Raw genomic sequence first — 13,945 nt, forward strand, 5'->3', positions numbered from 1 at the left:
ACAAAGTTAATTCACTTTCTGAGTAATGAAATATGAAGCTGATCTATCTTTTACGCGAGATTTTAGAGAATATGTTCGATCTCCGGTGCACAAAGAACTATATATACGTGCAATTTTACAATCCACTGGAAACGATCGCCTTCCAATGGATGTAGAAAAAGCTGGGGACAGAATGGTTTGTGACTGCTTTTTAGGTAAGCGAACCGTCGCAAATGAAGTCTCTTGATTTCCTAATTTCAATGTGGAGAGGCTCGTCTGCTGCACGCCGCGTTTTCGCGCACGTCAATATTTTATTATCTAAAAATTGTATCATCAATTTCAAGTGTTTTCTCACGGAGATGGACCATAAAAGTGCCAACACAAAGCGACCTTTTGATCTTTGAAAACGAGGGCGTGCTTATTAGTTTGTGGCCCACAGTTATATAAACGTTTTTCGAGCGCCGAACGAAGAAGACTCGTAGTTAGGTAACAGGTTCCTGCACCCAAAACCATTCAAATTGGCAACACTGTCTTTTCCCCATTTAAACCTATGGAAAAATATCGATCTTTGGAAGGGCCAGGTGCTCCGATAAGAATCGATTGTTTAGCATAGGTTTAAACGGAGGAAATACGGTGTTGCCAAATTGCTGGATCCGCCTCTGCCCAAAACTTCTGGAGAGTGGGCATACAGTGAAAAATAACCGTAAAGTGCTGGAACTATTGTTAAACCTAGGATCGCACACCTCCGGGGTCCTGAATTACTTTCTCAGAAGGAATTAGACCTTGAACAGAATGGATTGAAATTTTCTCGGATTTTTTCAGCCATCTTGTGGCCTCTTTGTAAAAAATTTCTATTGACGCTGCGGGTCGATTATTGATTCGATATCGATTCAACACAGTGGCGAAGCCTGAATGATCGATATCTCCCCATTTGAAGCTATAGTACAGAATCGATTATTAAGGTGTTCGTTGCGAACATACTGTTATCGATTCTTTAACATGGGTTCAAATGACAGATCGATCGATAAATCGCAAAGCACGCCACGCCACTGATTCAACAATCGAGCCGCTGATTTGCGAATGTCCACGTGTAGGACTTCCGATGTAGTATTGGCTAATTTAAAAAAAAAAAAAAAAAAAAAAAAAAAGCTAAGAAAATTCGTAAGTCTCCAAGATACTCATTAAAAACTATCAAAATATCCAAGTCAAGGAACTTTTTGTATTCAATGTTTTCCATAAAAATGCTACCTTGCGCTTTGACAATCGATGACCAAAGTGCGAAACCACGTATCTCCGTTGCGAGGTTTAAGAATCTCCGCTCCTATTGTATTTTTTCGAAGAGTGACGAGCCAACTTGATAGTTTGAAAATCGAAAATATTCCACCCCTTAGAAGAAAAAAATCAATTAAGTTTTCAAGAAATTACGTCGACTACTTAGTTTTCCATGGAAAAAATAAATTATGACAGGAAGTCCGCAATTTCGCACAGTGGATCGAGTCGATAGGCGAGGTCGCGCAAAATTTGGAAACTTTAAAAGCTTACAACTCCGTGTATGCAAAACTTTGAGATTTTAAAAGTAGTTCCATTGGTGTCCCCGTGATATTTTCTTTCAAAGGCACCCCTTAAAATTGCAAATGTGACGAATAAATAAAACATCAAAATTTGCAGTTTTAGTCAAAAATGTCATGTCCGACCTCTCTGAAAGACTCCATCACCTGTGCGTTATCAGCGGAGATCAGTGTTCGAAACTCACAGGCGCCAACGCGCCAAATGCGCCTAAGAAATCGGTCATGGCGCCCAATGTGAAAGATCTGCGCCATCGTGGCCCCTAAAAATTGCCCCCCCCCCCCAAAAAAAAAAATAAAAATCCTAGTTTTTCTGTTTGGTGGTTTTTCGAAATTTCCCTCAGTAACAGCTACTAGTTCTGTAATTAAAGCATCTTGCGTCCAACTTGTCACTAAATTCGCCGTGATACATAGGCAAAAACTGAATTTGGCCCCTAAAAAATCTTCAATGGCCCCTAAAAATCGATCTTGATGCGCCACATGGCTCCTGAAACTCCAAGGTGAGTTTCGAACACTGGCGAGATACGCGGTTTCTTGCTTTGGCAATTGAAGTTAGAAGTTCATTTTGTAAATAATTTGTGAACAATTAACATTTTGACATACAATTTTGGTGTTTCTGCGGGAAGAAAGAGCAAAAGAGGAATAAGAAAAAGAGGGAGAAGGTTTCGAAACATGACCGCAGAGTTAAGAAATTTCGTGAAAGATTATGGGAGGAAATTTCAAGAAATCTCATGAGGAAATTTCAAGAAAAAATTCAAGAATTTCCTGAAATTTAAGAAATTCCATGAAATTAAAGAAATTTCATGAGGAAAAAAGAAATTTCATTCGATGAAATTTCTAATAGCAACTCTGCTTGACCGTCATGGATGCGTTGTAAAGGCCCGCCGAAGACGACCCGGTGACCGTGATTACGTCATCTCGGGATGACTAACTCGGATTCCTGCCCCGCGAGTGGCCGGCTTTTTTTGCGTAGCGTCGCGTCGTTGGCGAACCTGTCCCCGTCCGGCGTCGCGTCCCGTAATTAGCAAGAGCAAGTATCAAAAGCACCGTTCCTCGACCAATGGCCGGCCGCGATGCCGCGGACCGGCAGACCTTGACAGAGCACCCGGATGACGTCATTTTTCTGAGTCATGCCGAGCTTTGCCATGTCGTGCGCCGAGCGTTACCGCCGTAACCCGCTAAAATGAACCACATTTTGCAATCGATCTTTTCGATGGTGGTTCGACGTATCGTTCGGTTCAAAACGACAGAACATAACCTCATACAAAATTTTCAGGATTTCAGTCGGAAAAGCTGAAAATGGGAAAATTCCTAACGAATTCGCCTTGCGATGCCATTTAGTACTAATAAGAATAAAAAATCTATCAGAAAAACTATTGAGGCTATATTCAAATGTTGAGCCAATTGATATCGATACAATCTCACCTATTTGATGTATCGAAAACGATCTATAAGGAATTGCTCTGCCGTGCTAAGGAAGAACGCCGTATGAACCCTCAAGCGTTGCCACATTTCCCTCAACAAAATACGAATTTTCAGGGAAACCCAAGAATACTTTTATCCATTTTTCCAGAAAATTTTATTCGCAATAGAACTAGATTATCTGAAAATTTTGATAGGATATATCTATAATTCTCCTCAAAAATCAATATTATATCGGAAGAAATTTGGCAACTATCGAATGTTCATTCATCGTTCTCACTTAGCACGGTAGTACTAGCCGCGAGTCCTCATGAGAACACCCATGAAGCACATGGAAACTGATGACACTTGCGTTGTTACGAAACTGAGCCAGACATTGGACCTCAGTTCGCAATTAAAAAATAAAATGTCTGTATCATCTTTAAAAGCACTTATATGCATAGGACAACTGAAGGTGTATACGTTGTTTCTCAAATGAAACGTAAAATGTAATTCCCCTTTGCAAACGTTATCCGATGTCCCTTGTCGCACAGCAAGGTAGATTTACACAGGTATGGACAGAACTAAACAACTGGCCTCTGATTGGCTCTCCAGCGGCCCCTTAACGTCAGCCATTTTGTATGTTTTGATTATTCTGATTTATTATGTTCGGTTTATCGTTTGTCAAAATTTTGTGGGATTTTTTGCACAATTTTGGTTATGCGATATTAATTTTAGCGTTTAAACGCACAAACGTTTGAATGTTAATTTGATTGTAATTTAATTAAAAAACGGGCCCCTTAACCTACGTCACGAGGTCATGTGACACGTACTGAGGCTCATGGGAAATTTTCAACTTTTCCATACCTGTGTAAATCTACCTTGGTCGCACAGTGTAGTTCGAGTGAAGCTCCATCTGCAAGCTGATTATTAACGTTGAGTGATGCTATTGGCGGAAGCGCATGGTTGCAGTAGACAAATGAGAGGCTTGGAGGACAAGGCGCATAAGTGCAGTTTTTGAAAATATAGAGATATGAATGATCCAAAGTAAAACTAATCTTCATGCATATTCTGTGAAAAATTCGCTCAAAAATTTCAATTTTTAAGCATCAAAAAGTCAGTTTGAACTTTCTTTTTCGCCGTAAGGATCCATGTAATTTCGAAACTTCAAACACATAGGTATTCAGGGCCGGATTCACCTACTTGCCGCCCATGGGCCGCCTGTATTCTGCCGTCCCCTTCTCATTCGTTTTGAAACATCAATAAAACCATAAAGTGAATGTGCCGAAGGAGGAGGGGTGCATAAAACGAGTTTACTCGTGTTGGACACATTTTTTTGCAAATAAAGCCCTGTCAACACTACCAGCAAAAGTTCACGGGACTTAACGCGAAAGTTAAGTTCCGTAAACCTCTCTCTGTGTGGGCAGGGCCTTCTATTTATAAGAAATGAACGAAAAAATCATGAAAGAACAATCATGAATGAGGTTTAATAATTTTAACCCTCTGTGGCATTAATTAATTTTGGATCGCAGATTCTAGGGGACACTAATCTATTTTGCATTTAAAAAATAGAGTACCAAATTCTTTTTCTAAATTTTAAAGTTAAGGGAATCAATTCTTCAAAACAAGAAGAAACTAATGAAATTTTGCAAAATCATGGCACAGGGGAATAAAGATTCAATTTTTACAAACCCCGAAAATATGTTGTTACGAATTCGTAAAGGTGCCATAGATGGTTAACTTCCACCGCCGCGCCACGCTGACCGCGTGAAGTATTCCTTCAGTCTTGTCTATGCGTTTCACGCTGATCGCACTGTGTTTGACGCAATGCGTGAAGTATTCATGCATTCTCGTAGGGGCTATCCGTTTCACGCTGACCGCAATGACCATGACCGCACTGTGTTTGATGCAATGCGTGAAGTATTCGTGCAGTCTTGTAGGCGCTAATATGTGTTACATGCTGATCGCCGCGCCGAGGGCTTCTCCTTTTCATCTCAAGTCCTCGTTATCATTTCTTTCTAAGTCGCGCCGTTCTAGGCCAAATTGCCTGTTTGGTTTCTCTCTTAGCTCGACTAATTAAAGGTGCTGTCTCTTATATCACCAAAAAATGACAAAATTAGAAATTACTATACTCCTAGGTAATGAGAGATTTTGTCGCCTTCTCTCGTTTGTAAGTTTTTTTTCGGAATCCGATTGTTTTATACCTACATTTGAAAAAATTGCAAGATTTGCCGCCATGAGCCGCGGCCCATGTTGCCACCCCCTAAATCCGGCCCTGCACGTATTTCTCGGAATAGCAAAAACTGCACTTATGCACTTTGTTCTCCAAGCCCCTCAAATGAGGTAAGTAACAGACTAACTAACAGCAACCCACGAGGAATCCTGCCTGCAGTTATTTTTTTTTTTTTATTTTTTTTTATAGTTCATCATTTTCCCTTGGGTCTAATACAACCGCCCGTTTCAACCAATAGAATCACTCCATGTCCCTTAGTCTCCTTTGACAATCGAATTCTATAATCAGCCCGATGGCGAGAACTTACCCATATCAGACGCAGGTCGTCGATGAAGCTATGAAAAACCGCTTATCGATGTGAATACTTTGCAAAAGCGCGTGCATTGTAAATGATGTTTCAAAATCTCCGCTTCTGTTTTATTTTATCAAAGGAAGGCGAAACAACATTATTGCTTAAAATTTTCACAGAATTTTCTTCACGCGCCAAAAAAAAGGAAAAAAAAGAAAAAAAAAGAAAAAAAAAAGAAAAAAAAGAAAAAAAAAGAAAAAAAAGAAAAAAAAAAGAAAAAAAAGAAAAAAAAAGAAAAAAAAAGAAAAAAAAAAGAAAAAAAGAAAAAAAAGAAAAAAAAGAAAAAAAAGAAAAAAAAAGAAAAAAAAGAAAACAAAAGAAAACAAAAACAAAAACAGGGAAGTTTCTGGGAAATATTGCTAAGTATCCCTTCCTTTGAAAAATACAGGACCTGCAGACAGTGAGTCTCAACAGTGTAAACTAAGATTTGCACTCATGTATTTAGGTATTGACCCTCGATATTTCGTATAAATGAAGAACTTGAGGCTGTGTTCAATCAAGACTCATCGTGCACGATAAATAGGTATGCGTTCTTTAAAAATGTGCTCTCCTGTAGGCTGCTGTTGTCTATCCGGCGAAATTGAAGGCGAATCTCAAGTGGACAGTAAACCTACACCGAGAGAATCCCACACTGTTCACGGACTTAATTAAAGCTTATGAAAGGAAGATAAATGGATACTCTTTGGATACAACTATTCGTGCTCTCTGGTAGGTTTGTTGCCTATGCGGCAGATTGAAGGCGAGCTCTCGAGCGCCTGTGCCGAGAGAATCACACACTATTCACTGACTCAATTAAAGCTTGTGAAAGGACGATAGATGGATACTCTTTGGATACAACTATTCGTGCTCTCTGGTAGGTTTGTTGCCTATGCGGCAGATTTACGGCGAGCTCTCGAGTGCCTATGCCGAGAGAATCACACACTATTCACTGACTCAATCCGCCAGAGATCATCAAGCAATTGGCACCTTCTGATCTCCTCCTCCACCCTTTGTCGCCAACCTTTCACAGGACGTCCACGCCACCGCCTTCCGGGAGGAACCTCCTTGGAGGAACCCAATCGAAATCCTGCTTGGGCAACCGATCGTCTGCCATCCTTCGCACATGTCCATAGCAGACCAACTGCTTGGACCTGATATCGTGCACGATGTCCTTCTCCACACTCATTAACTCGCGCACCTTTTCATTGCGGATACGCTCTCTTCTCGATATCCCAGCCGACCTCCGCCAAAAGTCCATCTCAGTTGCCCTAAGCATTTATTGAACCATGCGAAACTGAAATTTTCAGGTGGAAGCCTCACTGGGCATCGGTTTCTAATAGACCGAATTTAGAGAAAATTGCCTCATGGAAATTAAAGTAAAAGGAGGCATTTAGGATCTTTTACACTGAGGAGCAACATGCATATTTAAACAATAACCTGATGACAATCGCCAGGTTTTGAATTTCCACTCTGTATCAATGGCTAGATTCGAAAAAGACTTATCTCAATTTTAACTTTTATAAAACCTCTGGTTACATCTTATTCTCTACAAGGGTTTCTAATCAAAATGAAGTCAACATGAAGTGAATCAATTTAAGTTTCTATGATTTACATAGAATAATGATGATGAAACTGTTGGTTGGTTTTCATTAAAAAAATAAAACATGATTGGTGACTTATCATCACAAACTAAAAAACGCATTTTTCAAATTCAGCCATTAAAATATGACTGTTAACTGGAAAAGGGACCTTGGTCGATGGAAACGAATTTTTTGCTAGGGCGATTTTTGCAGAGTTGAGTTGAAAAATCAGATTCTTTTAAAATGCTATTACTGATCAAATGCAAACTTTTGAAAGCTGTACATCCCATAGAGTAGCAACAAAAAGTGTATTTCATTCATAAAAAATGATGATGGAGAGAATAAATGACAAATAATTTCTGCTGTATAGAATTGCTGTACACTACATAGGTTTTATTCAAATAAAACATTCATTAATGAAAAAAACAATGACAAAATATAACCAAGAATAGAAACCTAGGAAAAAAAACAGAGCAAATAAAAATTCTCAAGAATTATGAGAAAAATTGTACATTAAAAAATCACCATCGAGCACGTTGAACACCTGACAGTCTATTCCCATCAGCTAACCGCCTAAACATCATGCGGCCAAGTCGCCATCTGATGACAACGTTGCGTCCTTTTGAGGTCAATTGACACCTGTGGCAAATCCTGCTGGAATGGGCATTTTTCGGTAGGCTATTCATTTCTCCTCTAACTATTTCCTGGAAAAATCAGGCAAGAAGAGAATCTACTACTTAACTGATAAATGTTAAACTGGAATTGTAAAACAAATTTCAGGATGAAACTTGAACAAATACGACAAAGAGTGACACCATTTTACTTCACTTTCCTATCAATTTTCATAACCGATCATTTTTTGACATTGAGGGTCTTCTTGGATAAAATTAACTTGAACCTGAAACCTTTTCCTTGTTGAGGAGGAAAGGTGAAAAACTTCAAACGTTTTTCAAGGATCAAACTATCAAGAGGATAACTTTCAGGCTGTGCAACAACTTGAAACTCCCTGTTTTTTGATATTTTCATACTTCAACCTTGTTTAACCCATTTTTTAATTTTTTATTATATAGTATTCTTTTCTCCAAATTAGGGAGCAGAAAAACGGTGATTACTGCAGAAAATTGTCTCATGACCTGAGATTAGTTTCACAATTTGTTGCCCCTCTGACATAAGGGCGTATCTTAATTTCCATGTAAGCCCTGTAATACATATAAATCCATGCTACTTGGGGCACGTGCAGATATCAAGATACACCCTTATGCCTGAGGAGCGATAAATTGCTCATATGTGTTAACCTTTCAGTGAAGCATTTCTTGTACTCCAAATGCAAATTGCCAATTTTGTCAAGTATTACTTCTACTCTCTTTTAGGCTCACATTGTGTAATGTGGATCAGACCAGAAAATTCAGTGCCGGCCAGTTAAATGCGACACCCTAGCCACAGTGCTGACTGGCTTTTGCTGAAATTCATTTAGGTTATCGATTTCTGCTGTTTTAAGAACTTTAAAAGAAGGTCTTTTTCAATTCTTAGATTTTTTTGAGGGTTCTCCTTCAACTATACATTGGGCAAGCTACCCATTAAGAAGAGTTGGAGTGTTTTTATCATCATTTTTTATGTATTGTCTATTTTGCCAGAATCAAACCAACTTACATTCAGTTCTGGAGGAAGAATTTTTTGTGCTCTTAACAAGACGGTTAGGTGAAGTTTTTCAGGTCCATATTTCTCCATTATATCTCGTCTTCGGGCATCCTTTCTCATACGGGAGTCAACCCACTTACTCCTGACGTGCTGGTTTTGAATTAAGGGGGCAACAACCTGGGAAATAGAAAAACTTTAGAGAAACAACACTTCGCAGTACATTTGTGGAAAATTAGGTGAATCATCTTTGAGGAAAAGGTGACTAGTGTGGAAGGATGCTGGGTTATGGGACAAAATAGGGCTAAATTTGACATGGGTTTAAATTAGGTAGTGCTAATTTTTCAGCACTACCTAACAAGAATGCTAGTATCTAACCTAACTTGGGGCATAGACTCATGGAAGTGCAAAAATATACAATTTTATGATTGTGTCTGCAAAGCAAGGGATGCAGATAGTGCTCAATCGGCCGACTGCAAGGCAAATATGAAGGCAACTGAAAAACGGGGGAAAATGTGAAGGCAGAGGGCTTAAACCAGCTAAGCACATAGCTTTGCTCATAGAAAATTGTATAGCGTCCCCTCTTGTGCGAAGAAACTAGTTAAGAACGCTCTTATGAGCGAAAGAAATAGTAAAGCGTGCACTTTCATGTGAAGGAAACATTGAGGTACGCAAGTCTTGTGTGGACAGCAATACGAAGGCTGCCTCCAAAAATGTGAGGGCGAAGAACTTTCTGCACCCTTGCACAAAGCCCCACCTCGCAAAGCTGAATGAACCTTTGCTGTTAGTAGGCTACCTTCAATCGTTTCAACGCTACTAGAACGCACCATCAGTATCCACTTGGCCTAAAAGCCAGATTGCGCCAAACTTCAATCAACAACAACAGATGCGTGTAAAGTGGAAAACAGAAAGCAGATTCAAGGTAAGTGGAACGAAGGTTTGCTCTAGGCAGTCAACTCAAAATCAACAAGACCTTAATTGTAAGTCCCATTGGTTTTAATCAGCCTCAGCAAGGAGTTCAAAACAGAATTCCTAATAACCTTCAGGACTTAAAAAGAAAATGACGTTAAATTCATTACTGGAAAATAGTATCCAGGAAATAAATTTAAGCACTGGTACGTTTTATAGATTTGCCTGTCGATTGTTTTGTATGTCATGTTAACAGGATTACGGAAGAGAGGCTGCCAAAAAAGATGCCTGATTGGGTTCCTCCTGGAAAACGACGAAGAGGACGCCCAGTGAAAGGGTGGCGACAGGGGGTTTTAAATGAAATGAGGGAAAGCAAACTCCCTGGCTGATTTAGGGAGGACCGAGCACTGGGGCGGTTAGGCATCGCAGAGCGCTAGAGAGCGCTGTAAGAGCGACTCTTATGTATGTATGTTCTGAAAAAGTTTGAAGTAGCGGATGAAAAATTATTGATACGACAAAACTTACCACCTCTGTAAGTGTATGTGTTGGTGAGAAAATCCTGGATTTCAAGAGACTGGTTAAGTAATTCATTACGCAAAGGTCTTAATAAGACTTAATTTGATATCTGACTTAAGATTCCATTGAATTAATGGGAAGATTCTAAAGTCTTGGTGGGACTGTTTTCGGCAGGAGGACAAAATCAACTAATGAACAGGACCTAATAACCTAATTGTTTTATTTATGTTGTCGGCTGCATTTTCAGCATCGTTGAGTACCACGAGTGCCAACTAAAACTACCGACACCTTGTTTTTTTCAATCATTATTACAGTCATAATAATCGTACCGTATTCAGATAGATGCAAATAATCGTAAATTCTTGCGTTTTTTTTTTATTTTGGACCTTAGATTTTATGATTACATAACCTGAGTAAATTCGATTAAAAAACGTAGTAAAATAATGAATGGGGTTATTTGTTCTCGTGAGTTGGTCTGCATGGTACTTAGAGCGCGCAAAACTTTTGTTTCGCACCTAATCCCTAACCTAACTTACTTGTTATTTGATCATGATCATCGTATTTCTATTTTATCAATGTGGATTGTGGATTATATGTGATGCTCTTTCTAACGTGCCATAATTTAGTCTTTTAATTGTTTGACACGACAGTTGTCGCGAGAAAGTATCGCTTCTCGCAATTTCTCTTCAATGTTTTGATCATCTCCTTATTTTGTCTCTAGCTATCGCCTCTAAGTAACTTTCAAAATGTGCGACACAGGTAGGTGTCATTGTTATCAGTCTTTTACATTATAAGCGGATACTTAAATTTCATCAGGCTCGATGCTATTATGTCAACATAGAAGGTTACAATGTGCGTTTATAATGCTAATTTAAAGGAGACTTCAGATTGCAAGGAGTTGTTAGGCAGGATTTTCCCTAATCTCGAAACGAGAAAGACTCTTGCGTGCAAAAGAATCGGGAGGAAATTGACTTCTCCTAACAGTCAATGGAAGTCTTAGATTTTTGACTAATTGGTTACAACTGAGCTGTCCAGCGAAAATATTGATGGCCATGGAAGATCCTATTCAGATGTAGATATCCCTCTAAGGATATCTTTGCCTACACTCAAGGACCAGAGCAGAAAATTAAGAAATGGAAGAACACTAGGGCTTTCTTTTTATTTAAAGAATGCAATGGTAGCGGTTCGGGCTGGTTCAAACAGCCTGAACCAACCTCAACCTTCCGTGGAAGAGTGTACCACTGGAACAAGATAATAAATGTGATGCGGTCCACTGCGGTCCGGATAAAAAGAAACCCCTACTAAAGGAAGTGGCACCTGTTTTAAACTTTGTTTATGACTTAGGGATGAGAACTCACATTTTTATCTACATAAGTGTGACATGTAAACAAATTCAAACATTTTTATAGAATGAGTCATTCCTTTCTTCAATTCTCAGAATCTTCTTTTGTGGTCTAGAGGGCTGGAATCACACCTTTCCTCATATTATTTCTTGTCACATTTTTATTTTTGTCACAGATTCCGGTGGGAGGGTAAAACGACAGAGGAAAGAAAACCACACAAGGTTAAGTGCCTTGGAACGACTGAAGGCCATCAAAAGTGGAGCTTCCAAGTCCAAATATGAGCTTGAACCTCTAGAGTCAGTGTATGAGGAAGTCAGTGAAAAAGAGTATTCCAAAAAAGTCATCGAAAGGCAAGAAGATGACTGGATTGTGGATGATGGCAAGTATTTTTTTTTAAAGTACCATTCAGCATTTTCATCAGCATTATTAGTTCTAATCATGTCTTATTACCCAAAGAATTTATTAGCTGTAATAGTATTTAATCATATCTCTTAACAAAACTAACAAAATGGCCAAACAGAACATCGTGGACCAAGAGTGAAAAAATTTGCATGGGAATACGGAAATTTTTACTTCTAGTGATTACTAGCCATTCTGGACATGGCTAGCTGAGGGGCTGTGCCCCTTGAACCCCTGGTCACTCGCTATGCGAGCCATTTTTCTGAGTCGTTGGACATTTAATCACTATGATGTATACATTTTGGAGACTCACGAGAAAAAAAATGATTTTGTCACAGAACCTTGTTGCCGAAGCATGCCATCATTTGCACATGAATAGATGTGTGGAGATGAAGCAATGATGGGGATCGATCATTTCTCTAAAAATGCATTTGACTGGGATGTCAGTCCCATCGGGTGGAGGAAAGTGACAATCCGTGGATGTCCTTCCGTGATTTGACTTGCTGAAGTAGTAAAAGCTCATCTTTAATTCTTAAGAAGATTATCGGTGGCGTAGGGGTCTAAAAACTGCTCAACGATAGTATAGTTCAAGTTCCGAATTGCAATGATTCCACTTTTGTTTTTTTCTTATACTTACATTGCATAATGACGGTGTAAGTTGGCAATCACGTAACTCGTTCGACATTGCAGACTTCCTGTCTTACTTTATTTTTTAAATGGAAAACTACTCAACGGCAATTCTTTAAAACTCCCATGATTTTTCTTCTCTATGCGAAGAAAGTTCAACAAAAACTTCAAAGAATGATGTCAATTTGTTCTCCTTTAAAAAAATAACATAGAGGCGGAGATTTTGGGACACTGCAAACGAGTTATGTGATTGCCGACTTACATCGTCGATATAAATTTCTCTGATGTTTTTGTTTTATTCTCTCTGACTTCATAAGTAATCATATCCTCATTTCATTTCCTTTGTCCTCTATTTTTTCCTTTTTGTAGCACCTGTGTCCATTTTAAATTATCATTTTAAAATAGCTTTCCCTTTTATACATTTGATGCTTCAAACAGAACTGATTTGTTTTAATGACATTTCCGGCTAAATCATAAGGGAAGGCAGCCTCTCATCCCTCCCAGATTCTACTGTTACCAGATAAGTTGCTTTTTCGGTTCTCTTCCCAGTTCAAACCTATGTAAAATATCCACATTTATCGCACAATCTGGCAACCCCTTCAGAGAAATAGAAAAAAGTGGAATCGACGAAAAGGCTGAATCCTTCGAAGTCTTTATTAATGATACCTTGTATACATCTGCAACTAATCTTCTTCTCATTTACGAACCCTCTTTTTAAGGACAGTTTGCACGACTGTTGAATGTTAAAGGTCTCCTAGTGCTTCTGCACTGAAGAGCCGCAGAAACATTTAGGAATTGCACAACATTTCAATAGCAAAAACGAATTGCTTTTCTGAGGTACATTGAACTAACTAACATGTGGCCAAATTGCAAAATAGAGTTTCAACTTCATTAATCCCGTTTCAATCCAAAAAAATGTCAGTTTTAGTAACATTAACAATGTTTCTCATCCTCATCAGAGATTGTAAGCTCTTCAAGAAACAGTCTATGAAATTTATGTCGCAAATTTTTAACTGCTGAATGTTCTACATGTACCTAAATGATCTCCTCGCTAATGATTCAGATGGTGCTGGGTACGTGGAGGATGGACGTGAAATTTTCGATGATGACCTTGATGAGGAATCAATCCAAACCAGCAAGAAGCAGAAACCACGATCATCCAAGAAGCGCGACAGAGATACAGTTGCTGCTGAATCAATGCCCGGTCCCAAAGGCGACATTAAGAAGCTTTTGGCGAATATGCCATCAAAAAAGAAAAAAGAGGTAGAATTAACTCTCTTTTTGGCTCGATTGAATTTGTACTATGCTCCAGGTCTCCTTTTTTTTTTCAGGAAAACATCCCTTTTTAGCTGTGACTTCAATTCAGCGGTAAGTTAGAACGCTGATTGAGTAGGGATTCATCTGGAGAGTTGTTTGGAAATTTTTTGTGA

The 13,945-nt window shown here is 38.9% G+C and overlaps 2 protein-coding genes across 2 annotated transcripts in view; one reads left to right on the top strand and one right to left on the bottom strand.

The window, feature by feature from the left end:
- Positions 1–7,458: 7,458 nt before the first annotated feature.
- mRpS14 (mitochondrial ribosomal protein S14) overlaps positions 7,459–13,945 on the bottom strand; it is a 121,057-nt gene continuing 114,570 nt past the window's right edge. Inside the window, exons 2-4 of the mRNA XM_019048988.2 lie at positions 10,156–10,301; positions 8,737–8,901; positions 7,459–7,790 (exon numbers count right to left, since the gene is read on the bottom strand). Coding sequence (XP_018904533.2) covers positions 7,608–7,790; positions 8,737–8,901; positions 10,156–10,221 — 414 coding nt within the window. The 5' untranslated portion in view covers positions 10,222–10,301 and the 3' untranslated portion in view covers positions 7,459–7,607. The remainder of the gene's footprint in view (positions 7,791–8,736; positions 8,902–10,155; positions 10,302–13,945) is intronic.
- The window catches only part of PolA1 (DNA polymerase alpha catalytic subunit), a 36,665-nt gene continuing 33,380 nt past the window's right edge, over positions 10,661–13,945 (top strand). The window contains exons 1-3 of the mRNA XM_019048870.2: positions 10,661–10,905; positions 11,665–11,868; positions 13,579–13,778. Of these exons, the coding sequence (XP_018904415.2) occupies positions 10,893–10,905; positions 11,665–11,868; positions 13,579–13,778 (417 nt within the window). The 5' untranslated portion in view covers positions 10,661–10,892. The remainder of the gene's footprint in view (positions 10,906–11,664; positions 11,869–13,578; positions 13,779–13,945) is intronic.

This window comes from Bemisia tabaci, chromosome 7, assembly GCF_918797505.1.
Source record: "Bemisia tabaci chromosome 7, PGI_BMITA_v3".
Taxonomy (NCBI): Eukaryota; Metazoa; Arthropoda; class Insecta; order Hemiptera; family Aleyrodidae; genus Bemisia; species Bemisia tabaci.